Source organism: Anopheles coluzzii, chromosome 3, assembly GCF_943734685.1.
Source record: "Anopheles coluzzii chromosome 3, AcolN3, whole genome shotgun sequence".
NCBI lineage: Eukaryota > Metazoa > Arthropoda > Insecta > Diptera > Culicidae > Anopheles > Anopheles coluzzii.
Window position 1 is genome coordinate 48710997 of NC_064671.1, and position 26682 is coordinate 48737678.

The following is a 26682-nucleotide window of genomic DNA, read 5'->3' on the forward strand; positions in this document are numbered from 1 at the left end:
ATTCATTTCATGGATTCACGAATTCGACGAATATAAGTTAAATTACTTCCTTACCTGGTCAATAATTCAATGTCAATATGTTCGATACATCTGAATGGCATTGGTAGATTTAATAGAGAATTTAGAGATCCTGTCAGCCAACACTCTTTGTACCGAATCAAATGGTTTTCTGAGCTAAATAACGAAAATTTACATGTATTCTTTACTGATATACCTTTAGCCAGTCTTTTAATCAGTTCCTTGTAGGCAGCCAGATGACTTAACTGAATAAATTCTAATATATCACTGAATTAGCTGGATGAATTAGCTACATAATAACTTATGGTGATTGGTTTTATGTGGACAAAATTATAAATAAATCGGTGCTATCCAAATGAATCTTATCAATCCGGCTCTATATATGAAATATTTGCCGATCCATAAGCTAGATGCATGTTTAAAAAAAAAGTCAGTTTGAAAAGGACTCACAAAACCTGCGATCATGTACAGTCTGTTCCCGAGTTACACTGATCTATGTGAATTCGGAGATACGCGGTTTTCTAAATTTTACACATTCAATGTCAAATTTGACAGAGAAACGTCAATTCATTACAATAAGTTTCAAGAATTGTCCAATGCATGTTTGTTAAAAAATGAATCGGCTTAATTTTTTTTTATGGCTCAACAACAGTGGTCGGTCAAGGCCTGCCTGAACCACTTGTGGGCTTGGCTTTCAGTGACTTTTGGATTACCCCCCCATAGCAGGATCGTCAGTCCTACGTATGGCGGCACGGTCTAATCGGGGCTTGAACCCATGACGGGCATGTTGTTAAGTCGCACGAGTTGACGACTGTATCACGAGACCGGCTTAATATCTAGAAATATTCTCTACACGAATCGTATCAAATAAATGATAAAGTGTATATAATTTTAAAATTTAATAAAAGAAAAACCGATTAATCAAATGTATCTGAGCTGAAAAATTTGAAATTCGACTTACGTGGTTTATGCGTTCCCGAGGAATTCGCGTACCTTGGGAACGTACTGTATATTCGATATTTTAATCCGGTATAGGGTTGTTTGAAGCCGATCCCGTGATACAATCAACTCAACTCGAACGACTTAACAACATGGGCCCGTCATGGGTTCAAGCCCCTAATGGACAGTGCTGCCATACGTGTAGTACTTACTATCCTGGTATGGGGGGAACCAATAAGTCACTGAAAGCCAAACCCACAAGTAATTGTACAGGCAGGCCTTGACCGACAACGGTTGTTGAGCCAAAAAGAAGAAGAAGATAGGGCTGTTTGATACAACAATCAAACTCAAAGCAAAAAAGCTCAATGTATCTGTTGGTGTATACTCGTTAAATTAAAGGGACGCACTTTTCAATTCCTCGTCCCACCTATTCAACTTTCACCAATTCCCCTCCTCCTTCCGTTCTCGTATCCTTTCTCCTTGAGGTTTAGCAATAGTGTATAAGAACTTAATTTTGTTAAACCATACGGCGAACAATTAAACATAAACATTAACGTGTATAATTTAACAATTAAATTAAACTGCGTGGTTGCATTGAAGACAGTATATAATCCAAGTAAAAAATGAATTACAAAAATCGAATAAACATATTCCAATATGAATACAATTTTACTCGATCGGACCTTGAGCTGAACATGCTTTTTGGGAACTAGCGCCGGCTTATTACAAGCAAATCTACCCCATTAGTCCCCTATTGCATGGTCCCATTCATCCCCGATTCTTACACAACGAAACATTCAAAGCGGGACATTTGAACATAATTCCAAATAGCTCAAGATTTACACGTGTACCGAAAGATTACAGTTGCTAGGGAGGTACAATTAATTAAAAGCACAAACTAAATAAAACACTGCAAATGGGATTCGAAGAAAACTTTTACTCTCTTTAGTATAGGAGAGGCTGATGGTAGAAAATAAAAAATGCTCATCAGTTCCCTACTGCCATTCCTGTCGAGCACATCGTCCAAGCAAAAAACAACCAGTTTATTTCTCTAAGTACTCTTGGGACAATTTATTTGTCCTCGGTATGCACGAAGAGGAACTAGCAGCGTAAAAGATTAAGATGCATAATAACAACAAGCTGGCAAATACGCAAAACAGATGCAAAGTTGTGTAAGCTTCGAGTTTTTCTTCCGATCATAAACGGGATGTTGCAAAACAAAAAAAACAAAGACAAAATCAAGTTGCAAGCTGTATATTGTATATTGAAAAACTTTTATCACCTTCTGCGTTAGCTGTTGCTACCGGCAAAGGTGTTTATTGCCCATAGTTTTACACCTTCGCTTCGGATCTGCGTCATAAAATTAGTACCGGTGCTCAACGGCGAACTTAATAAGTAGTGTTCTAGGTAAAACATAATAGGAAAAGTTGTAATTTACGAAACATTGCTGTGAAGCAACATGTTGCGCACAGTAAAGTGCGCTTAATAAGGAAAATTGTAAAAGAGAGTATGCTTTGTACTTAAATTTGAATTACTTACCACGCGTGATTAATTTCGGAATACGTAACGAAATTGGAGCATTTAGTGTAATCTTTTCGTATTTCTGCTTTATTTAAAATATCATTTTTCAGTTTCTGTTCAGTATCGTGTTGTTCTTCTTACGCATCGCTGTGCGCAAATAAAAACAGGAAACACAACTCTTTGCTCAACTTTGGGTTGCTCTTGTGTGAATGTGTGTGTTTTTAAGTGTTTGTTGGACTGAATGATCGATCATAACCCACTCACCATCGCTTTCGTCTGTTGTGATCGTACAGCTTAGTTGTTTTGTCTATTTAATTTGCTTAAATCTCGCACGACGTGACAGTTTTATGTTTGTGAGTGTTTTCTCAAGGTATATATGTATGTATATGTGATAGAAGAATCCGCTTTAATTTTCCTCTATACGATGGGGGATCATCTTACAGCTACAGTATATTTACACTTTGCATATGTTTTTCGATCCTTTCGGGTAACACTTTGATATACCTCTGTCCCTAATGTTTGTTAAGGTTTTGCTACATTAGCGTTTCATCAAGTGGTTCAATGTAGGATTGCATTGAATTTTTCCTCCAAGATAACGAACCACTGCTCTGAGTGTTGACGTGGCGGAACTGGTGTCGTTCCCGATTCACTAGAATTTAAAATAATTATATTTAAATGTTTACACTTATACGTCTAGTTTTTACATTGCTATAATTCCCGGTTCTATCCGATCTCTGTCGTGTTCTGCCTTCTCACGTACTCATCACGTTTTCAATCGAACGATTTGGGCTTCTTGTGTTCGCATCGTATGGCGGGCATAAGCTTTCCTATCTATCTAGAGTTGAGTTTTTAAAATTAGTGTTCGTATATATTCATACAAAAAACAGCATGATCTGGTGGCAGCGAAATGTCACTGTTCCAATTCACCAAACCCATCGTCACGTGTACTTATTGGTGGATAAGCTGTATCTTTCGTTTTACCGAACAGGGAATTAGCATTTTTGTGCGATCGAGATCATTTTGAAACAGCTATGAACACACACAAAATGAATGAATTTTGAAGTGCGACGATAATAGCGGAGCGATTATTAAACTGCCTGCGTGGATGTAAGATTTGGTGTGTTTTAATGTGAATATTCGGTATTACTTCAAAGTAATGATGTTGCGCATGATGAAATGAATTTGAAAATATTGTTTAAATAAAAGCTATACGCAAAAAAAATATACGTACTCCAGCTAAATAGAATTTAGCTAAACGGTTGAATCGTTTGAAAAAGAAAACACGAAATAAAAAATCAAAAAGCAAAGAATCAAATCAACGACAAAAAAATCTCACCCTAGATGGCGCTACGGTTCGACGAGAGAAAGCTCTCCATCGAAAAGGCTTTTCGTAACATATGTTCGTTTTTTTTTTTCAAATCCACTGTTTTAAAACATAAACTCTTTGAAATGTTTAACACGATTAATGGTTACAAAACTTTCTGTTAACAAATGCGCACTTGTTAAACTTTGGGTGAGAATGTTCTAAAGAAAATTAATTCTATAATTTTCGTATCTTTGCTGGAATTGTAGAGTATGAAGCATCAAATCAAAATGCATCTTTTTCTTCAACAGCATTTTTTGTGTGTTCACATGCCAACAAATATTTGTGATTTAAATTCACTTATCCTTATCAAACTTCAGTGTGTGTCAGGGAGCGTTCGTGTACTATGAAGAGGAGGAGGAGGGAGTTTGTGTTTTTTTACTGTATAAATTCCGATGCGTTTAAATTCAATACACATTTGTTTTTGCTTTCCGATGTCTGCATTTTTGTGTGTTCATTATAGCACGTTTAATAAGTTTCGCGTTCGCGTAGATAAATTCGATATTTCCTATACAACACACGCATAACCATACATTCGCACACACATACACACACGCACACATGCATCCCACAAACAGACATACACACACAGACACATGCAGCATAGCGTACATAGCCAGAAATGTATTTTGCACAACCCACATTGACCTGTTCCATAGTGATCAAAAGAAAGGGCGTAGAGGACACTAACTGATCGTCTATAAAATTGATATCGAAACTAAAAAAAGCACAGAAACGGACCAGTTTGGCAGAAAGCGAAACAGATTGGGTCACAGGTCTGCTCTCGGTGATTGTTGCTACAGTCGTGTGGTTGTCAATGAGCTAATGTAACTACGTTGATCTAGTTGCGATCGGGATCCGATATTGGTGAGTGCGGTTTAAAGGGCGGCTTTGAATTATGCCTCACACACCGCAGTAATGTGGGACGTGTTTTGTGCAGTTGTAGTTGTATGTAGTACTAAGTGGCCGCTGGTTGTTTACAGATTGATGTGAACAGTGATGTTACTTGCATACTTTCAAATGCTTTCTCCATGATACGCGCTAGTGTGTAGTGTATATGGTTGAGTGTGTTTGCAACGGATTCCCATGGTTAGTTTAAATTCGAATATCCACTAATTTCTGTTTGTGCACTTGTGCATTCAGTGATCGTTCACGTAGAAGCACAATAGCATACTAAATGCCTTCTCCCCTTTCCAATACACATGCACACACAGGCACTCGCACGCAAATCATTATCGCAGACCGTCATACACTTGTGTAGAGACAGAAAATCAAACATAAGTTCAGCGTACACACAACACATAGAAGGGAAGGGGGTAGCGAGGGGGTGGATTGCACAATGATTAGTAACCCTTTGGTCACTGTGCAGCAGCACAATCGGACGATCGTTGGCAAAGGATAGTTCCACATGGGCTACACGTGTAGCAGTGTAAAGCTACGATCAGCATCATCAGTAGTGACGCGTTTGATTTTAAGGACACATATTTTTCTTCTACACGTCAGTAATCTAAGTGTGTATGTGTGTACGCGTAAGTGTGTGTGTGTAGTATAACATATGTGCGAATGCATTGACATGCATTTACGCTCGTTGCCTTGCATTCTTTTTCAGCATATGCACTAGCAGCTGTTGTGTAATTGTGGACCCCCCTCCCAATATGACCCTTACAGCTCCCTTTCGAGTACACAATACCCCGACGACGGCCGTGGTGTGTATGTGTATTTGAGTAATTATGCTGGTCGATTGGCCAAGCGAGATGGCAAGCGGCGGGCGTTAGCTACCTAAATAGGAAGATTTAAACAAAATAACATCGAAACCTAATCCTAATCATTGGTATAGAAACATATTAAAATACGAGTATCCACTAGTGAATGAGCAGAACGGGGTTGGACAGGGTTGGACCACACACACACACACACACACACACACACACACACACACACACACACACACACACACACACACACACACACACACACACACACACACACACACACACACACACACACACACACACACACACACACACACACACACACACACACACACACACACACACACACACACACACACACACACACACTGTTCGGCAGGACAATAATGTCATGTTGTCCGCAACGCATGCAACGCTCTTTAGAGAGTTGTTTCTTTGTCATGTTGCAAATTTCCCACATTGAGTAGTTAATTTCAGTCGGGATGTCGGGGGTAGCATCAGTCATTTTGTGGTCGCAAAAGCTTATACCAATTGTGTGTTACCGTTCCCTTCCCCTTAGCAGCAATAGAACGTAATTTAATCGGCATGTTTTACACTACATGTAATGCATAAGGAAGGGCAATATTAAACAAACAAACATAAAAAAACACACACAACCAAGCATCGCACACATACACACACATACACAAGTGCGGTGCATTTTGGGTCAGTTAGACTGATTACCCGTCGGCCAGAACAGAAGCACTTAAATTAATGTGTCAAACTAAAACAATTAGCTACGCAAACTGTAACAAACTGTTCTGGCCCAACCGCAATGTGTGTAGCAGTAGTGTGTGGCGGTTTTGGGGTGGTTTTGGTTGTAGTAGTTTGCTTGTTTTTATCGGGAATCCCTGCGGTTTGAGCCGGGCTGACAAACAATTGTCGCCCGCTATCGCATCCGTGCATAGCTTGGCCACCGATGAAGCAATAATGAGTCGAGAGATACACATCCATAATTTCGCATCGAACGCAGCGCGATTAGCTCTCGTTGCCGAGGGCTTAAAAAAGAGACCATCCCATTGCAGGTTCAGTTCAGTGGTGGTATACCTCCCCCCATTTCCCTAATTTGTAGAACGATTACGAATCTCTCTCACACACACACACACACTCACACACCCGCACATACATGCACGCATGATGCTGCTGCAAGGCTTTTAATTGATATACGCGAAAGGGCGCGGAACTGTTGCCTCTGCGGGACGAGGAAAAGGAGGCAACGGTAGCTGGTAGTCCCGATCAATTTATGCAAATCGTCCTCTTTGAATTGAGCGATTTTGCGGCATCATGTTTTTATCCGCCCGTTGCACGGTAACACTCGCTCCCCGTCGTCCCGGCTGTTTGGCCCTCCAACAATCGATTGCACACGATTGCACATCCACACACACAGTGGATGCACATGGGCGAGGATCGGACGACTTTGTTTGTTTGCATATCTGTGAGTGTCTGCGTGTGTGTCTGCGTGTGTGGGTGTGGATGATTTGTTTAGCGAGAAAGAAAAACCGGAAATGGATGGATTCACACCTCCAGCTTACAGGCACGATCCGCTATCCGCGAACCGTACCCGGGGCTGTTCTCAGACAATTATCTCCCGTATGACGCGACGATTCCGCGAGTTCGGTGTCGAGTAGCCGCTCTCCAGGTTGTCCTCGTAGATTGGTTGCGGTTGCTGCTGCTGCTGCTGCTGCTGCTGTGCGTGCAGGTGTAAGCTGCCGTGGTCTTGCGGGTGGTTTAGCTGTAGCAGTGATTTGCTGTCCTCCTGATCTAGCTGATGCAGCTGATGTTGTGGCTGTTGCTGCTGCTGCTGTTGCTGCTGATCCAGATACGGATCGGGCAAACCGCTAACGTCGTGATATGATGAGTCTGAAATTACATTACAGCAGAAAATCGAGAGGGATTGGGGGATAGCACCCGGTTAGCGAATGGAGTGGAATTGCATTACCCGGACGCTTGAGCGTTACTCGGGCGCGCGCTGGTAGTGGTTTTGTGTCCTACCGAAATGCGATGGCTGGTCTAATCGTTTCTTTGCTTTATGTACAGACGCGTAGGAATCGCCGCAGTACTCCTGCTGCCGGGAGGGATTCTGGCTTTGGCGCATTGCCGCCACCGCATGATGGTGATGATGGTGTAGGTAGTCGTCTTCGCCACCGTGCTGGCTGGGTGTGGCCGCCTGGTGGGGATATTGGCTGTACTCGTCACCCCCTATCGTCATCGCGCCGCCGTACACGTTCGAGTGCGTCGCAATCGGATCGTACCCATAGGCCAAACCGGGCGTACTCGAACCGGCCGCAGCGGTAGTGGTGGTGGTGGTGGTAGCATACGCCGAGCCACCGTGCTGCAAGCTGCCCATCGAGAGCGGCTGGATGCCGATGGCGGCCATCGTTGCGGGATGGTGGCCAGCGGTTGATGGTGGCGGTGCTCCCTTCATCTGCCAGATGGAATCCTGTGAATTGACGCTGCCTCCGTTGTTTGAGTTGGTGTAACTGTTTTCCGTGTAACCCATCGTGACCCCTGCGGCGATGAAAACGCAATCGAAACCACGATGTAACCGGTATCCAGGGAGAACAAAGCCAAGGCAAACAGGAGGGATAAAGAGAGAGAGAGAGAGAGAAAATGGAAAAAGAGAGGATTTTTTTTTATTATAAAGTTCATTTGAAGCAGTAAAAATCGCTCTAACGCCAAATCGTGTGCAAACAACAGTGCGCAACAGACAGTGCAGGTGGGGTGGATCCTGGTGGTGGGTGCTGGTGGTGGTGGAAATGTGCTTCTCGAGGTATATGCATTCAGGATAAAGTCATACTCCCCCACTCGGTCGGTGGGAATAATACGGGATATGGGATTAATGGTAAACCCCAGTGCGTCCGCAGCACTACGATCAACATCCGGTTGTCAGTGGGGCGGTTGGAGTTGCATTTAAGTTTGCATTCCATTTGTGAATTCTTTGAGGACACACGATAGGCAAAAGCGGGGACAAAACAGTGAGAATGTTACATACAAACACACACAAAAAGGGAAGGATTTTGTTGCGTTCCGTGCTTGAAATGAAAACTGAACAATGTAAACCCTTTTTTGCATTGTTGTTGGTTTTGTTATTGCGAATGTGAGCGTGTGCCCGACCTGAGAGGATTACGGTTGCTTTGTATGGCCTAGTTCCATATAGGCTTATGCTTATGCTATTTAAATGTGGCTCACTTCTTTTTTTGCGAAACCATGCACACTGCTCTGTGTTGGAGTTAAGGATGCGGAGTGCATTGAAGATTAATCCAACATGTTCATTTGACTGAATTAAAAATCTGTTCATGTTGCTCGGCGAAGTGTCGAGCAAATGGTGGGAATGTTTTGTTTTCGACCAACGACGGACAAGCTGTGAATGCTTGAAGGTAAAACCAATTAAACTCTATACGAAACGATCGGTCTTTATCGCTTCCAACAGTACGCAAGTACGTCAAAGTGTTTGTATGCCCCGTTTGTTGTTTAGGTTGTGGGTTATTCTGAACGCCGTTCTCGAACTGACAAAAAATATGCACAAAATCAAACAACTAGCATGAAAACTAAAAATGTAACTATAAATAAAGCATGATTTTAAGCAAATTATAGTGCTAACGTTACATGCAAGATGGTGCAGCTTTGCTAGTTCTACTACAGGATGTTTAAGGTGTCGTTACACTAGGGACAGCGAAAGTATTACCAAGCGCAACGGACATGCTGAATACATTTTTTTTTAACAATTTGGCAATTCAATAGCTACTGGATTAAGCATTTGGTGAAAAACACAGCAAAATGTTTCACTACCAGTTTGCGCAACTAACAGTCCACACGCTTGATGGGTGGTAAGGGAGTTAGAGGCGGGATAGGCTTCACACAGCAAGCAACACGTTCGATGCATCCGGTTGTGAAGCGTTTGGGGGTTAGGTGCATAATCAAAAAAACCATAGCTATTGGAGTGGGTGCAGTAGTTGTTAGGCTAGACATTTGCATGAGAAAACTAACACGACAGTGCAAAACGCAGACAGCAGACCAGTATCGGTGTACTGGATTGACAGTACAATGAACTATTTACCTGCTGGAATGGAAGTTATGGCGCTTGCTAGTCCTGGGTTAGTAGAAGCGATAACGCGCACAGCACAGAAATTGGTGGCGAGAATGGGAAGTTAATAAGTTGATGTTTGGTTGGTGTTAGCGACAGAAAGACATAGAGGGCACCCAGAAATAGTTGGAATCCGGAAGGAACAATTGGGTTGTGAAAGGAAAGATACATAAATACGTGGAACGAAACGTTTTCTTCTTGTATCGGGATTAGCTTAAAGAAATGTTGTTAGTTGGTAAGATTGCACAATTTACTGTGTTGCTTTTTTTTGGTAGGAGGAAGGTAGTACTGGTGGTAATGGGCGGATGTCAAGTATGGTATACAGCAACACATAAATACAGAAGGACGCTGCTACTGAAACATGAGCGCAGTAACGCAACTGGCGTAGAGTTTGTCAATCGAACTAATTGATGCTATCATAAGAAACCTATGCTAAGAAATGAACTAGCGAGCTGAAATGGTTTTGTTTTTTTTTTTTAAGAAAATGTAAGAACATTCAAAACAATGCAGCTGCCATTTCAATCATTAAAGAACAGCTTAAAACCGAACCCGATTCATTCGAAGCGACAAGGGTTTGGTGCGACATCGCTACTTACATTCGTTGGCCGGTAGACTATGGCCAGCCACTTGTATGCCCGTGCCGGTGTGATAGCCGTACCCGTTGTGCGTTGCGTAGACGGATGTTTTTTGGTCTTCGAGTTGCAAGGCTAAATCCATCGAGTGCTCCAGCGCCTTGTTGTCCAGGCCGGTAGTCGTTGGATAGTAGGGCGGCGGTGCCTGGCTTTGCTGTGCCACTATGGACGGTCTGACCGAGTCCATCTCGTAGTCTTTCGTTTGGTTCGATTTCTTCGTTTGATTGCGTTTGCAGCGGCAGAACATTAGCATGAGACCCACGAACAGGGCAAAGACTACGCACGAAACCACGATCGCGATCAGCGTCGGCGTTGCTATGAAAGCGGAATCGTGTATGAGAGCAGGACCAACTGAAAGAGTGAAGCGGAGTGACAATCGTTAGCATTGTTACAGTAAGCAGTAAGCATTATTGTTTCATACAAAAGGGCCTAGTGCCAGTTGTACTTACTTTCAGCATCCATATAGTCCCCGCAGTACTCGTGGCTTGACTTTAGACACAGCTTTACGCGCACCTTCGGAGGGATTTCCTCCTCCAGAGCCATCGGGAAATCATCATCGCTGGCCATCGATCGGCCACTCGAACGTCGGGCGGAGTACATATTTTCTAGCACCTGCTCCTTGTACGTCGGTCCATTGCCGGACACTGCTAGCGGTATCGATTGCACCACTTGCCAGGTGGCTATCGGGCTTTCGTGAAAACCGATGGTCTCCACCACCGCGATCAGTGCCAGACAGGTGGCTCCAATGTTTAGGCCAAGCTGTTTCGTATCGGGATCGAAACCAACGTGCAGCGGTACGGGGATCTTGCTGATCTTTGTCGTGGTCGCTACTTCGTTCGAGGGTTCCGAATTGCCCTTGCTGTTGATCGCCTTCACCTTGAAAACGTAGCTCTGGTACTGATCCAGTGGCGTTACGCTGCACGGTACATCACGCTGACAGTCGTACTCCATCCATTCCGAGCTGACCTGCTGCACAATGCCGCAGTCCTCCTTCACCTGGTCGTGGTGCGGGATTGCGACCTTGCGGTAAGATACGAAGAATTTCGTATTGGTAATGCCACCATCAAAGCCCGGATCCCACACAAGCGACACGTAGTTGGAACCAACGTCGGCCACCCCGAGATTGGTCGGTTTTTCCGGCGGTCCTTTCGGTTGCAGCCGGATCGGTGCCCGGATCGTTTCGATCGAGTTTCCAACCCGACAGGTATAGTCTCCGTAATCTTCGTGCTTAACCCGGTTGATGCGAAGGACGCTTGTGTAAATGTCGTTGTTGTCGGTGGTGGTGTTGATCTCGTAGTGCTCATCAGCGGACATTGACAGGGCGGCCGTGTTGGTACCCAGCTGCCATTGGAACTCGGGTTTTGGATACGCCTGCACCCTGCACATGACGGCAGCATTCTCGTTGATTTCGTACGCCACCTTGTTGTACTGGTGCAGCACGATCGGACCGTGCTCGATGCGCAGGTTCATGCTGGCGTTAGCCGTACTGACCTCGTTCTCAAAGAGACACGTGTAAGTGCCCCGATCGCTTGGCAGTAGTTGATTTTTGTGCGGACGGGCTTTCCCCTGGAAGAGCAACGTGCTCTGCACCGTCACCATGCCGCTGAGACCGTCGTTGTTGTTCGTGCTGATGCGGTACATGTTGGCATCGGTTGTGATGTCACGGCCATCCTTTAACCAACGTACCATCGGGCGCGGCTTACCCTTCGCATGGCACGTGGCCGAGAAGTCCGTATCGCCAATACGCTTCGTCATGTGCTGTTGCATTTTGCCAATGAACTGGGGAGGTTGGTGCACTTCCAGGTTGATCGTGGCCATCGGACCAGAGCCCATCTCGTTGACGGCGTGACAGTGGTAGCTTCCCTCACTGCCGAGATGCGCCCGGGGTATCACGTACTGAGTTCCTTGAGCTAAAATGGTTTTCGGCGTCTGCTGCTCTCCGACTGCATCCTTAAACCAGCGGAACTGCGGGACGGGCCAGCCGGGTGGGTTCGCCGAGCAGGTCAGCGTCACACCGTTACCCACGTGGACGATCGGTTTGCTCGGATTGATGTATGCTTGGCCAGGTCGATGACGCACCAGCAGGGCCACGGTGGAATTGCCCACCCGTTCAACGATCTTGCCATTGTACGGCTTCATCATGTTGACCGCCCGACAAACGTACCGCCCCGCATGTTCCGCCTTAACGTCCCTAAGTTGCAGGATGTCACCGGCGTACCGGAAGTCCGGGCTGCCCTCCTTGAACCATTCGATTGATACCGGCGGCGGGTTGGAGGTGACATTGCACCGAATCGTCACGGTGGAACGCTCTTCCGCTTCCCACGTTTTCGACTCGATCACGACAATCGGTGCGTACAACACGTCTAGCGTAATGATTTGCTCGCCGATCTTGCCCAGCCCATTGTCCGCGGCACAGGCATAGTTGCCCGCATCCTGCACCGACACACGCTGTATCGGGTGTGAGTGCGACGAACTGATGATTCGCCCGTTCCGTGTCCACCGTACGTTCGGTACCTTCGGTTTCGAGTCTACGGCACACTCCAGCACGGCAGTGCTGTCCCGCTCGACGCGTAGCGGGTTTTCCGGGCCCACCTTCACTCGTGGAAAATCTGTAACGAACGGAAACGGAGCAGAAAACACGCCAACATGTTAGAGAAGAGGAGAGGAATACAGCAATGAAATGGCGAACATTTAGCTTTTATGTGCACAATAACTTTTAACACGGATCAGAGTTCTTGTTTTTGGTGAATGTTCCTGTCACCTCGGCGTGCCAGGCGCGGACCATTCGTTGCCCGCTAATCCGGTGAAACCTTCTTGTCGTTTGAAAAAATACACACACACACTCGCGGCAGTGGCGTTGGGCGAACGTAACGCTCTCTGTGCAAAGCAGTAGTTGTTGCAATATCCGTATGTTAAGGACGAATTGTTTTCCAACCCGCTTCAGATTACTGTACTGTGCCATTAGCCGATAGAGTGATAGAGAGAGAGGGAAAGAAAGGGCTGGAAAAATGGGACTGGGTGATAGAGGGAACGAAACGAGTTGGCGAGCTTAGCGCTGCCGTAAATGAGGACCGATTTGTAGTGACACTTGCAACTTCGTGTCGCAATCTACTACTCTACCCTCCTTTCCATATCCTCCATATCCGTGTTTTGGGGAGAGAAGTCAGTTTCTGGACAGTCGTCTTCCTTCTCTCGCTACACGGCCATCCATCGAAAGTTTCAACAAGTTTTTCCCTCTCATGGTGAAATGTCCATCTGCTCGCATGGACAGCAACACCGATGGGTGACCATGTTGGCAGGAGCAGAGAGCTCGGCATCGGGTTTGTTGGCATATCCTGCTGTAAAGTAGCTCCCGGGGGAGATGGCAGCATGAAGCGGTTCGTTCGTTCGGGTAAATGGAAAGCACTCACTCGTTCTTGGAGCACCGGTACAGCCATTGGTCCATATCTCTGTGACCCGGTCGGGGCCCACCCAGGCAAATGGAAATGTATTGTCGGTGTGATTTTTTCTATCGATCGTACGCTTTGTCACCCCATTGTATTGTAGATGGGATTATTGGTCTTTTTGTCAGCATTAGAGCGTAAGCTCAAGTGGCCGTAGCGTATAGGAAAGACATGACGATGTCGGGATGGTCTGTATTACGGAGATAAAATATGTTTGCAGGAATTTGGTGCTTTCGGGTGACAACGATAATTTGCCCCGTCTTGTGTCAAATAAAAGTTACCATTTGTAGGTTAAGACACCATTGAGGACTTTGAGTTTCACTTTGTTAAGCAAATTAGTGTTAATAATCGTACTGATTTAGTGGGTGATTTAGTGGGTTAATACACTCGCCCAGGCGGCAAAAGTATGATCCCAAGCTGCCACGAAATGATTTGAACCATGCGATAGAGAGTTATGAAAATGTGAATAATAAATAAGAGTAACTTGCCCAACTATTAACGTTAATGGGTATTTAAGTCGTCCTCGAAAAGGAATCCGCTCTCTATCTCTAGTGGGGAGAGCCCTTTATCGGACTGATTAAAATGGGATGGAATGTTTCGAGTTCATTAATTAGTGTAAAGCTGTAATTGTTACACAGTCTCTCAGCCCACTTTGGCACAGTCAATCACAGTGCCTTGCCTCGGGAAACTTTGTGCACGAGAAAGGGCGCCGTGCTCTTGGCACTTGAAAATATTAAATAATTTCATTTGTTACCTTCCCTCTCCGGTCCAGCATCCCCAGGCTCCCGATATGCCCCAAGACACTTTGGGAAGGCAAAGTGTGGCAAAACTCACAGCAGGACGCGCAACAAGTGGCTTCAATCCCGACCGTTGTTCTGGCCGTGCCTGTGCGGCGCAGTTACCAGTTTGATTGACACGTGTCAAAGTGGCCATCGTGCGAACAGTGTTTTTGGCTTCGGGAGACGATGGTGGCGGAGTTGGAGGTCGGAGGTAGCCGCGATGGCCGTCATTTCTGCTGGTAAAAATCAAGTCAACAACAGTAAAGCCATCACTTCATATAAAACCGAGCACACGCCAACCATTCCACGGGGTCGGTATGTGTCCACCTGTTTCCACGGATGTGCAAACCGGTGCCAACTGGTGGACACGGGACTCGGGAGCAGCCGTTGTAGCGAGACGCGCTCGCGCGCTGTAAACCGGTTGTAGTGGCGTTATGGGCAATGTTGTTTGCTTCAGATGCAATTAATGTATGTATGAGTGACGCTGAAGTGGTTCGCAGACACTTCTTGCCCAGACTGGTTGTTAAGTCGGTGGCTGGGCCTTTCGTTCCGTTTCGGTCAGAAATGCAATTAGTCATAACGATATACGCGTGCCAAACGTGTTTCCATAAGCAATGCTTCATAACGTTTTGTCGTTGTTTTTTGTTTTGTTTTTCGCTGCAATTGCTTTTCTCCGCGGCGGCAGGTTCTCGTTTAGGTCGGTACAAAACCCGTTGGTCATCAGCGTGTTTGAGCGGAGATGGTCTGTACAGGGTGGAACGCGCGAGACCAACACACACGATACTAGATTACAGTGCCCTACATCATCAGCAAAAACTCTGTGCACAGCAAGCTGACCGTTCGAATGTCAAAGGAGTGAGTAGAATTCCTCCCCCGGGGCCAGTTTCTGCCGACTTGGAAGTGTGGTTTGATTTGGCGTTGCAGAAAGCGTGTGTGGGATGTGAACAGTTTCTATCGCTCTTTTTTTATTAAAAGGTCACTACACCAGTGAGCGGTAGAGTAGTTGAACGATTTAACCGAACGCGTAAATCAAGGTAACACTGCTCACAGGTCCTGGTCCATCCGTCCAGTATGGCTTCTTTTTTGTTTTTTGTACATCCACAACAATCTACCGGACTAAACCGACGAGAAGGTGTGCTTGTTTTTTTTGCTTCTCTGAATTCGGAAAACCGATTCCATCAATCGAGAACCGTGCGCCGTAGGGCATTCTCCAACCGGTTGGAGAAAATTACGTTAAGCCAAACGGAACCGCTTTACCAGGAAAGTGCGGCATGTTCGAACAAGTTGGGCAAGTGCATCATTTCGAACAAAGGTAGCTTAAAATCGGGATCGGTGCGCAATGCGAAACAACACGTCACACGGTGGGTGGGTGGTGGTTCGTTGGGTGGGTGGAAGCTCGCAATTTTACTCTCGAGACTCGTGGCTGGCCAGTGCAGTCGGAAATTTCAACGATGAATGTTTCGGTTCCACCGATGTTAGAATGATGTGAAACAACCAACCGAAATGTACCCTGGAGGAGTTTCTCATGACTGCAGTGAACAAACTCTCACCTCGATCATCATCATCGCCGTAGTCATCCAGAGGTGAAGAATAGGGGAGAAAACAGTGGCATAAAAAAATAGGAAGCGCTTAAACCGTTCGGTTTGCGAATCAGGTTGCTCCGTGCGCTGCACACCATTAGGCATAGGAAACGGGTGAATCTACTGTGTATTCTGCTTCGATGGTTGTGGGGCGTGATAATGAATCGTTGTTTTCATTTCTGACCGAGCGAGATCCGCACTGAGGGCTGAGCGAAACGTCCTTGTGATGAAGAAATGTGAGCCGGTACCATGTTTGCCATGCAACGGACTGAACGTTCCCGGTGTCCTGGGTGAGGCCAGCTGTTCTTACTGCAGCTGAACAGGAGTGATTATCAATTCTGAAATGTTGTGCCCGGGCGGGTTGGCCCTCCTAGGCCTTGACGAGCAATGGCATCAGTATCGTACCGAAAGCATTTGGTGGCTAGCTTTGCCGTCCTCGGAATGCGTCGAACGAGAGGAGAGTTTATAGTTGTGTCTATAAAAGCAACCCTCTTGTACCTTCCCTGGTTGCGGGAACGTCGGAGAACACGAACGTGAGCGACAAATGCTCGATTCGAAAGAGGAGTAAATACACTTGACTCTCAATGCTCCGTGCGCGTTCGTTTGAAGGATGGCTTTCTTCGGATGGCAGCGTATATCCCTTTCGAAGCGAATACCGAAACCAGCTCCAGTTCATGGAGGGCAACGGCCAAGGCAAGGCAAGGGTGTGCGTGCGAACTGTTGTGGTTATGCTAAAGCATATATGCACAGGCCCATCGATGGCGTTCCGGGTTGCGCTAGTCAACCCGCTCCCCGAAAGTGCCCGGACCGAGAGCAAGGAGACACCAGTCTCCTTCAGTGGGATAATAATTCTCATGTTCGGCAGGCGATAAATCCTTTTTGCTGTTCATACATCAATCTTCCTCAAGGCACACCCGAGCTACTGTAACGCACGCCCGGCCGTACGGTGAAAGAAACGGGAGATAAGTGAGGTTGGACGTACCGCAGCGGATTTGGGACGTACACAGGGTGATGCTCGATGCACGAGAAAGCTTTCTCCACCTTTTCACCCATGGTAGCGCACATACACACATACATACACACACGATCAAGCGGACGACGATAGTCGTTGATTGAAGTTTTGTGTTGACGGAATGCAAAAACTTCTACTCCGGGACCGGAAGTAAGTGTTCTCAATAAGCGAAACGAGAAGTGCGTGGTGCGGAGCGGACGCGACGCAGCTTATCTCCAAAGGGAAGAGATATTTGGCATGTCATTTTCTTCCTTTTTGCTGAAAGTGTTTGCTCGTCTGTATGCGATTGTTTGTGAAGTGCAGGGTGTAGTGCATGGTGGAAAATCCATGTTCACGAAAGCCTTTCCATGAGCGGAGAGTTTTTGTTGTTCTGTTGGTGATGTCGTTTTGCGGCTATCGTTCTTATCGCGGTGCCGTGTTGTGCCCACTGTCTAACGGGTTCTTATTTTTCATCGATTAATGATTGATTGCACACCTTACTCGGCCAGGAGCGCCAGTGTGTCAGCGTTTTTGTTGCAGTTTTGCGTAGAACTGTAGCAAAAACGAGTCCTTTATGAAAGTTTCTTCTCGCGAGCAATATTCAACAATCCGGTTTTAGTATGTTTAGTTTACCTTTGCTCCCGGCTGGTAGGTATACTGGCCCAGTCTGCTGAAATCGCACCGTAGCTCCGTAAACCCACACAGACTGTGCTCTAACATTAAAGGTTAGGCAAAGGTAAAGAAATATGTTTTTTGTTCTTCTTATTATAAAAACAAACCATTATTATCCTACGCATACGCGCACGGTGGTCCGTAAGCGTCCCCGTAGGTTTTTAGGGTTATATCGAAAACAGGTACGGTTTTGTTTCTTGATTATCAAAACAGGTAGGTGTATGCTGGATCTTGACCTTATCGTATCTGTCCGAAAATTGCTCTCCTGTTCGAAAGCTGAGCCTAGCTGACGGCCTTGTTACCTTGGTGGAGAATTTTAATTGACTAAAGCGAAACTATGGCACTGGACGGCACTCTCTGTGGAGTTTCCTGTGAAGAAGAGCCTCGTGTTGAATATGTGATGGAAACATAGAAACAGTATAGGGCACGCAACGACGGTTTACCTAGCTTCTATGTGATAATGTAGTTTAGTATATAATAATCTGCCTAGCGTAGGTTCATAACGACTAGAAAGGCAGTTTGCACTAGAGGCTTTAATTTTGCTGGCCGTTATAGTGTTGAATCATGATGATACGTTGTCTTCTAGTGGTAGATGGAATAATCTGTCTAAACGAAAGTTTTATTCCGGGATGTGAGGGTAATTTTGAACCCGTGGCTTTGTACATAGTGTGTCTGGTTACCAGTCACTAATTGCTATACATATATGCCTCGAAGGAGCACTAAGCCATCGTTTTTGTTAGAAAATATCAGTACCGCTACTTACAAGCTCTAGTTTTAATAATGCCTTGCTTGATAATATGTTCTGGCTCAGTTAAAATCCCCCTTGGATCGAATATCCCCAGTGTACATTCCACAATGTCGTTAACTTACTTATATACTTCAATACATTCCATGCAATGCGATATAACTATGCGGTACAATGTAATAGAACTCTAATTTTTGTCTTAAGTTCATGCTTAGTTTAACAAGTTGATGAAATACAAACGCTCGCGTTCAAAACATATCTCAAGTATCTGGACTTGACAAACAAGCACTGTTAAAAACTAGTTTGTCGGTGTTTTTCACGCTACTTGCCATACTACTTAATTTTATAATAGTTTTGTAATGTTTTTGTTACATTAGACGGCACTCAGTATATCTGTCGATCAATCTAACTTTACATTTTATTGTGCAAAAGCAAATTGTTTTATTGATAGCGTTAGACAAGCGTCCCGAAACTAGCCTGAAAGCCATACCAAGAACGTGAAATTAGAATTGACAGTGTTCCAATCATTTTGATATTTCTGATTGTGTTTGGTAAAACATAACAGGTACAGTGATGTAACCTTTTGTAACCCAACACATACCGATGCGAACGTAAGCGAACGCTGTTTGAATATATAATTTACTAAATCGGAAAAACCACGAATGTCAATTTACTGTGGCAGTTTTGGCCGGCGGATGTTTTGGAATTTGTTTTCAATATCGAAAGGACCAATTTTAAATGGGGGACAGAAGCAGAGAGAGAGAGAGAGAGAGAGAGAGAGAGAGAGAGAATTATTGAAAATATGCAGGACATAAAAAGCGTGCCCGCGCTGAATGTTGGTGAGCGAGAAATACAAAATTTTTAATCGAACCAAATCCTTTTGGACAAATTCGAAATTGGCTGTCAAGGTGGCGTCGGCGGCGGTGGCAGCGTGTGATACGATGTGAGTGTGTGATAAAAACACGGCGTCAAAGTTGGCATCGGATTGCGATGTCTGTTTAAATTTAATTTAAAAAAGTTTAATTTATTTTTCTCCGTCCCATCCCACGATGCGCTTCTGTGCGATGTCGTGTGCCATTGGGCCGGAATTGTATCTATGTTTGTGTCTGTGTGTGTCTGTATCCTTATGGAAAAGGCCGCCTGGCGCGCATAAATTAACTTCAATTAGACTTTTTTCCCGTGAATAATTAAATGAAACGCAACGCAATTCAGTTGCTGAAAGGATGACACTCGTCCTGAAGGCAGCTCAACTAACGCGGGCGGCCACATCCGAAGAGGGGTGAGGGTTCGGGCCATAAAGTGGTAAAGGTTTTACTTGGCGTTCTTGGCGCACTGGTGACGGGGCTATGACGTGCACAAGTGGTTTATGCGCAAGAGTGACAAAACGACCGAAGAGAGATAATCTCGCATGGCATGTACACATCGATGGAGGGATGAGTAATTTATCATTTGGCCCGCAAGGAAGGATTTAAAGCAAGCAAAAAGTTTCCATCCAGGCTGTGTGTGTGTTTTTTTTCAGTTCCGCTGAGAGTTCCGCCGTGGCACGAGCGCGCGGGTAATGTGCATTCCGGGTAAGCGCATAACGAAAAAGTCGATTCTCCGTGGGCCACAAATTGCACGTGGGATTTTGCAATTTGTCTGCGGCTACACACATGGTACGAGCAGCAGCAGCAGCAGCAGTTATCTAACTCTAATGATATTCTCCCACCACCAACCGATATGAGTGTGTATGTGTAGGTTCTGGGTAAACAACAAGGACGGGAGGACACTTTCGCGGTATACGTGGTCGGTAATAAGATGCTTCTCAAAACTCCAACCAATATGGGGAGGTTTTAGGAAACTAAGGAGGTTTGTATAGCTGTTTTAAATAGTAAAGTAGAATTGCTGTCCCATCGTAGAAAGATTTTGCAAAAAATAAAAAAAATTAGGACCTAAAAACATGCTCGGAAAAAAGTTAGAGTCCATTGCTAAATTCCCCTTTTTTACAGAATCCCTGTCACAGGAGAAATCAACTGACATTGAATGTTTTAGTTGCATTACATTTCCAATTTCATTCCTTGTTGTATAAAAAAGGTTAAGAAAGATAAATAATATTGAATATAGCAATTAATCAAGGGTGCAAGTTTCTGACAAAAAACTGTTGCGCAGTTTCAATGAAGAACTTGGTATCCTGTTTTGTTCCTGTTTTCAATACACTTTCTCGATCCAATCGCACGGATTAGTAACGCTTTGCATTTCTGTACATGGATGAATATCGTTCATGACGCCAACGTTAGTTGACGGTTTATACTGTTTCCCCCGATGCAACGTTAGCACTGTTTTCTGCACTGATAATAGGATAGTGTTGACAGCGTGGATCTAACCCACATTGGAACTCTAAATAGCGCCCTTAGCTGATCAAGAGCCTGTAGGACGAATATTTCCGAGTATTCCGAGACACAATGAAGTGTTACCGTTAACCGTTTGAGGCGATGCTCAGTACATTGTATAGAAGCGAACGAATTGGGTCTTTGAAGTTGGAAAACTAAGCTTAGCTGAAACAGCGATTAAGCTCGATCATAACGCAACGATTTCCGGTACTCGAGTGCAACCCGTGGCAAATCTCGAACACGTGTTGTCCCATTTTCCACGTATCAATGCAACATGCTGATACTCCACGGTGTCGTATAATGAGGCACAAACAAGAGAAAATGATACAGTTTGTAGCATTGGTATTTGTGAAGATTATCGAAAACGTTAGTTAAACATGAAATAACTCTTGAATTTGTGTGTTGCACCGTGTAAAAAAGCTCACGGTGAGCAATAAACCATTAACCATATCAAAAATAAAACTTGTTTTATCAACAATATTTTTGTGCAAGCTCTTTGGATGAATCTTTCGTAGTACATCAGCGTGAAATGAATAAAAAATGCATGAAGAGCACATGCGTTTACGACGGCCAACAGAGCTAGCTGGCAACATGGAGCTTAGGCGCGAATGCACCACCGTTCAGGAGTAACGACGGCATTAAATCGTCAGGCTCTGGTCCGGTCATAAGATCTACTTCGCGACACCGTTTGAATGGTGGGGAGCTTCATCGAGTAGCCACCCTGGAAAACAATGGATCACTGTGGACATCGATGACGGATTTCGTATCACTCTGAGAACGGCGACACATGTCATGCACTTCGAGCCGATCGGTGAAATTGGGCGTGCATCGTTGTTGACCAGGTTGACGATGTTCGATTTCAGCATTCGAGGGGGTGTTGCGCTCGTCGTTGTCCATTTATTAATCACAGGCCGAAACGATACACGTCAAAATAACACTAATGAACCGCATCTGTGGTCGGTGCGTTGTTTGATAGCGGGGGAGACCTAAAAGGTAACGTTTCGTTCCTACTCGGGTTCCTAGAGCAATGGTTTAACGCTTAATCCGTCATCCGGCCGTCCACTGCGATGCTTGTAGCTTAAGGGAGAACTGGCCAATCATTTATCAAATTACCAAATCTTCTTGGTACCTTGGTGGTTGGGATTTCGGTCGAAAGGGACGGCTATCAATGAATATTTCAATCTGAAATCGTTTTCTCTGCGGTTGCGCCTGTTTGATAGTCCGGTGCCCAACGTTGATACCAGGGTGGTCTGGGATGGAGACCTAGAAAAGCGTTACCACTGGCCATCGTTTCGCTATCTACTTTCGTTGACTTAATTTCGTGCTAAACACAAACCATACGACCGACCGACCGACCGACTGGTGTAGGTTGTGATTCGACCCCCTCCCACTGCCTGGTTCCCTCTCTCCATCGCTCCACTGAACGGAACGGGTGGCAGAATCCGATCGTTAGTTAAATATAAATAATCCCCCGGAGATAGATCTGGCGCAAGGCGCGGATGGTGGCGTACAAATGAAAGTAATATAGCCGAGCGATTAACGATATTTGGATAACGGACCGTGTGTTCTGCATTGTAGCCCGGGGGCGACGAAACTGGTCCACAGAAGAACGAGCGCTGATAGAAAGCAGCTCGTCCCGTTTTTTGTCTGTATTTTTTTTGTTCGTCTTCGTTTGTTGTTTGAGTTGCAAATGTCGGTTAAATGAGTGTGGCAAACTGCAGAAGACACGGGTGCAGTAGCGCTTAGAGCGGCTTTCGAGTTTTCGTAGCTGAACGAGGCTGCTATCCATGCTTTTTAATGATGCATGGCTTTGGCAGCACCAAAGTACTTGAGCTGTGGGAAGGTCGGACACCACCACCTACAGGGGCAGGGAAAACAAAAGTCACAAAATGAACTTCGGCTAAACATAACTTCTTGCGGGCCTAACGGGCGACCATTCGGATCATTTCGGTGCTCCCACAATGGTGATTGATTGTTCGTAACATAATCCAATTGTTTGGTCTCCTGGGCACGCGATAGAAGTACCGATATTTTTATCGCAACACCGTCCACCCACCACCATCATGATGGTACCAATGCGGAGACCAACGAGAGAAACCTTTTCGCCCGCTCCCTTGAATTGGGAAGCTGATCCGTGTCGAGATAATCGAAACTGTGTTTGATAAATGGTCTTGGGGTGATAAAACCGCCATACTCATTCGTTAAATGATTGCATGGGTCGGATGGTTTGTGTAATGGAGATTACATAGTGGTTCTTAGTGTTAATTAATTATGCGTGCGCTGGCAAGCCGAACGGACACTGGGTCTTACGAGTGGCTAATGAAAATCCCTCTCCACCACAGAAAAGCCGCTGTAAATCGTACGGGGCACAGTGGAATAATTTAAACCATAACGACGCGGTCTTACAAGCTGCTTACAAATTGCACTCGTTTATCGACTTTTTATGACCGCGCCCTAAAAATCCCGTGCGCGAGTTTGCTCGATGTAAGATGGCATGGAGTAGTGTGTGGTTCAAACAAAATGCTCAATTGATTTGAGGTTGAGTTTTGCCCCGTGAAAAATCCCGCGAGGAGAGGATCGCGACCCTAGTGTCAAAGGACCGACAATGTACGTTACGTGGAATTGCTTAGGTTAAGCGGCTGATATGTCATAAGCATTCAGTTGCAGTTTAACCTTAATGATATCTGGATTAATCCACCATGTAAATCAATTCCCCATGTGTTTGTGCATGTTGTTGGAGGAGTTTTTTTTGTGTCGCCGAGTTTTTGGTGATTCCAAAAGTAAATTTGTGAGTGTGGCCTATTCTTCTTTCTTCCAACGAGACCTGTCTGCCCACTCCCACCCTATAGGAAGGTGTAAAACATCGTAAAAAATCTGTTGTCTGTAGATCGGGTAATCCGGGTCGTCGATCATGTAAGCCAGGCAATTGGGGAGTTTGTCTGCAACGAAACATTGTCAAATGCATGTGCTTCCCTTTTGTCAGCATTCGATGCAGCACTGCAACGCCAACGCCGGGGATCATCATGCTTGTGTAGAGGTGGTGGTTCTATTTTGGGCCTGCCGGCAACACGGTTCGATTCATCCGGTTTCGATGCCGGGTCGATCCACACACAAGCATACATACTCACGCACACACAACACACCGGGAACCATTATTCCCTGTTTTCTATCTCGTCTAAATGTGCATGGTTTTAGCTGTGTTTTTTTTTCTTTCCTCGGGAACCCAGAACAACTACTGGGCAAATACACCAGAGACAATGGCGTTTCTGTTTGGGAGGAAGAAAATGATACAGAAAAAAACAGAACCATACACACACACACATTCAAAGTCTAAAATCCTCTCACAAGCGGTGATAAAGCAAAAAATAGATCCAAACGATAACCCAGAATGCACGCAAGAGGGAGAGAGAAAGAGAGAGAGACAGAGAGAGAGAGGGAGAGAGAAAGAGAGAGAGAGAGAGAGAGAGAGAGGGGGAGAGAGAAAGAGAGAGAGTGAGACAGAGACAGAGAGAGAGCTGGTGTGATTTTCCGTTGCACAGTTTTCAAGTGGAAGCATTTTCCGTTCCAACGTTATGATTTGCTTGCGTCATACTGGCGGCATCTGGTTTTGGGTGGATGGTCAGATGTATAATCCATTGCAGCCAATAGAGAAAGTAGCAAAGAACAAAGACCTACTTTCTTACAGGATGTGACGAATGAACTAAAGTTTGCACAACAATTTGCGATAAGAAAAGTATTTTCTGTTTCGTTTGTCGATCGACCATGTCGCTTGAATGCAAGATACGAAATGCTTTAATGAAGATACGTTTGTATAACAGCCAGCATCGTTGGGTTACTGAACGAGGTAGTAATTGAACAACATTTTTTTGAGTCAAATACAAGTGGAGCAACAATCTTGCAACGAAATAGAGTGAAACGAGGATCCGATTTGTTTCGGTGAAATATTAGCAACGCAATTGAAATGTCCATGGAGGAGGAAAGTGGCGAAAACCGTTCCTGAATTGTTTGCACGATAGTGGGTTATGGTTTTGTTTCAGCAAAATGCGACCGCTTCTGACCGTTTCAGGGATTTTGCCAGGGTTTGAATGTGGTATGTATAAATTATACTCAACTGTGCAGTTTTGCAAAACAACAAAATGGAAAAAAATAAACTAACGCGCACGCCACCGTTCAAATATGAATGTACAATGTTAAAGCCGGTGGCCCAGATAGTGGATAGATTGCAATATTGTTATTAGATTGCATTTGCTGCTAGTGAAGCCTTTTTTGTGAACGTTTGCTGGAAGTGGATTCCACACACGAGTCGGATTAATGCGTGAGGTTGTTGTGGCAGCGATGCATTTTTCTAAATCATTCCATATCCCATAATGGATGGTATTTTTGTTTTTTGCTGCTGCTGCTGATGTTGCTGTTGTTGCAGCAACGGTTGTGTGAAATCGAGCCCACCATTTTTGAGGATGAAATGTTTTATGCTCGTGTCTGTCATTGGCCGGTTTAGTTTTCCATTTTTTGTGCGTGTGTGTGTGCTTGTTTCAACCGCCACCATTGTAGTTTTGCTCGAGCATTTCCCATTTAAAAGCTACTCCCAATGCAACATTTTATGCGTGTGTCACCCGGGTTCACCGACTGGGTGAAGAGCACGATCTGCGTGTGATCGGGCGGGTGCTTAGGGCAATGCAACATACACACACAAACACACAACCTATGCCCTATGATCACAGAGCGCAAGAGAGCAAGAGAGGACAGGAAGGACAGCCATTACAATCGCACCGGCGGCAAACCACGGTGTCAGCGAAACGGTCACGTTGCTGGCGTTGTTGATGATGTGAGCGCTGGCGTCAAGTAGAGTGTATGCGTTTGAAAGTTTTACAAAATATCGTTGGCCGGACACTCTGGTGCACCACCCCCACTACCAGAACGGGGAAGTAAGGGTAAGGCGCGAATGCATTGCCGTGCGTCTGGGGCGAGGTGGGAATGCGATCATTTTCGGGCGATCAAGCAAAGAGGGGGGTGGAAAACGAATTTATTGTTGTGTGATTTTAGTTCTGTAATCTGACGCCTTCGGCGAGTGGCAGTGTGCAGTTGATGGGTTTCCACTTGATGACGGTGATGAAGTTGTGCAGTGTGTGCATATTTTTTGTTGTGGTACCGACTGGCCAAAATGTGGGGAGTTTAATTTTAATGCTAGTTTGACCCACTTCCGACGCGTTGTGAGTTTTCCAATGTGAGGCGTTTGGTGGTGGGTAGTGTTCATCCAATCTTTCACAAAGTAATGATTTGCAGTAGTTGGATAGATGTAGCGTGATGAGTTTAATTTTACTGTGTGGGGGACAACCAGATAATTTGCCGGAAATGGAATGTCCCGAAACCCGATCTGTCAAATCGTTCGTTTCGCTTGAAACGGAATTCTGCGAAGAATAATATTGGCAAGCTATCGTTCACTCGGCTCGATGATAACGGCGCGGTTGGAACGATAGAAAAAGCAAATATTTAGATCACACTGAAGTAGCTGAGTAAGAAAACAGTCCTCCGAAAGCCATCTTCATCGGGATGGATGGAGGATGGAAAGTGAAGGATTGACGTTGGAAATAGCATTTCGTAGTAACGAAAATATTTTTTTTCCACCGAGCAGGCGTATATACCAAGATACCAGGCAAAGTGAAAGGTTAAAGTAATGGCATGATCATACAATAGCTTTAACAAAACGATACGAACGTCATAACAAGCATCGGATTTTAGGCACGAAAAAAAAAAGCGAGCGATGTGTTAAAACATTATGCTAAATGACCAGATGG

At 45.1% G+C, this 26682-nt stretch overlaps 1 protein-coding gene and 1 long non-coding RNA gene across 6 annotated transcripts in view; one reads left to right on the forward strand and one right to left on the reverse strand.

Annotated features, from left to right (window-relative positions):
* The window catches only part of LOC120955145 (uncharacterized), a 66294-nt gene that overhangs the window by 8079 nt on the left and 31533 nt on the right, over positions 1-26682 (forward strand). The window lies entirely within an intron of this gene.
* Positions 7083-26682, reverse strand: part of LOC120955143 (hemicentin-1-like) — a 155236-nt gene continuing 135636 nt past the window's right edge. For 4 of the 5 annotated variants that reach the window (XM_040375681.2, XM_040375686.2, XM_040375685.2 and 1 more), the window contains exons 6-9: positions 10758-12917; positions 10273-10659; positions 7585-8100; positions 7083-7452 (exon numbers count right to left, since the gene is read on the reverse strand). In XM_040375681.2, the coding sequence (XP_040231615.2) occupies positions 7166-7452; positions 7585-8100; positions 10273-10659; positions 10758-12917 (3350 nt within the window). In that variant the 3' untranslated portion in view covers positions 7083-7165. Of the gene's footprint in view, positions 7453-7584; positions 8101-9649; positions 9683-10272; positions 10660-10757; positions 12918-26682 lie in introns of those variants that run through there. The other variant, XM_040375688.2, reaches the window with a different exon arrangement.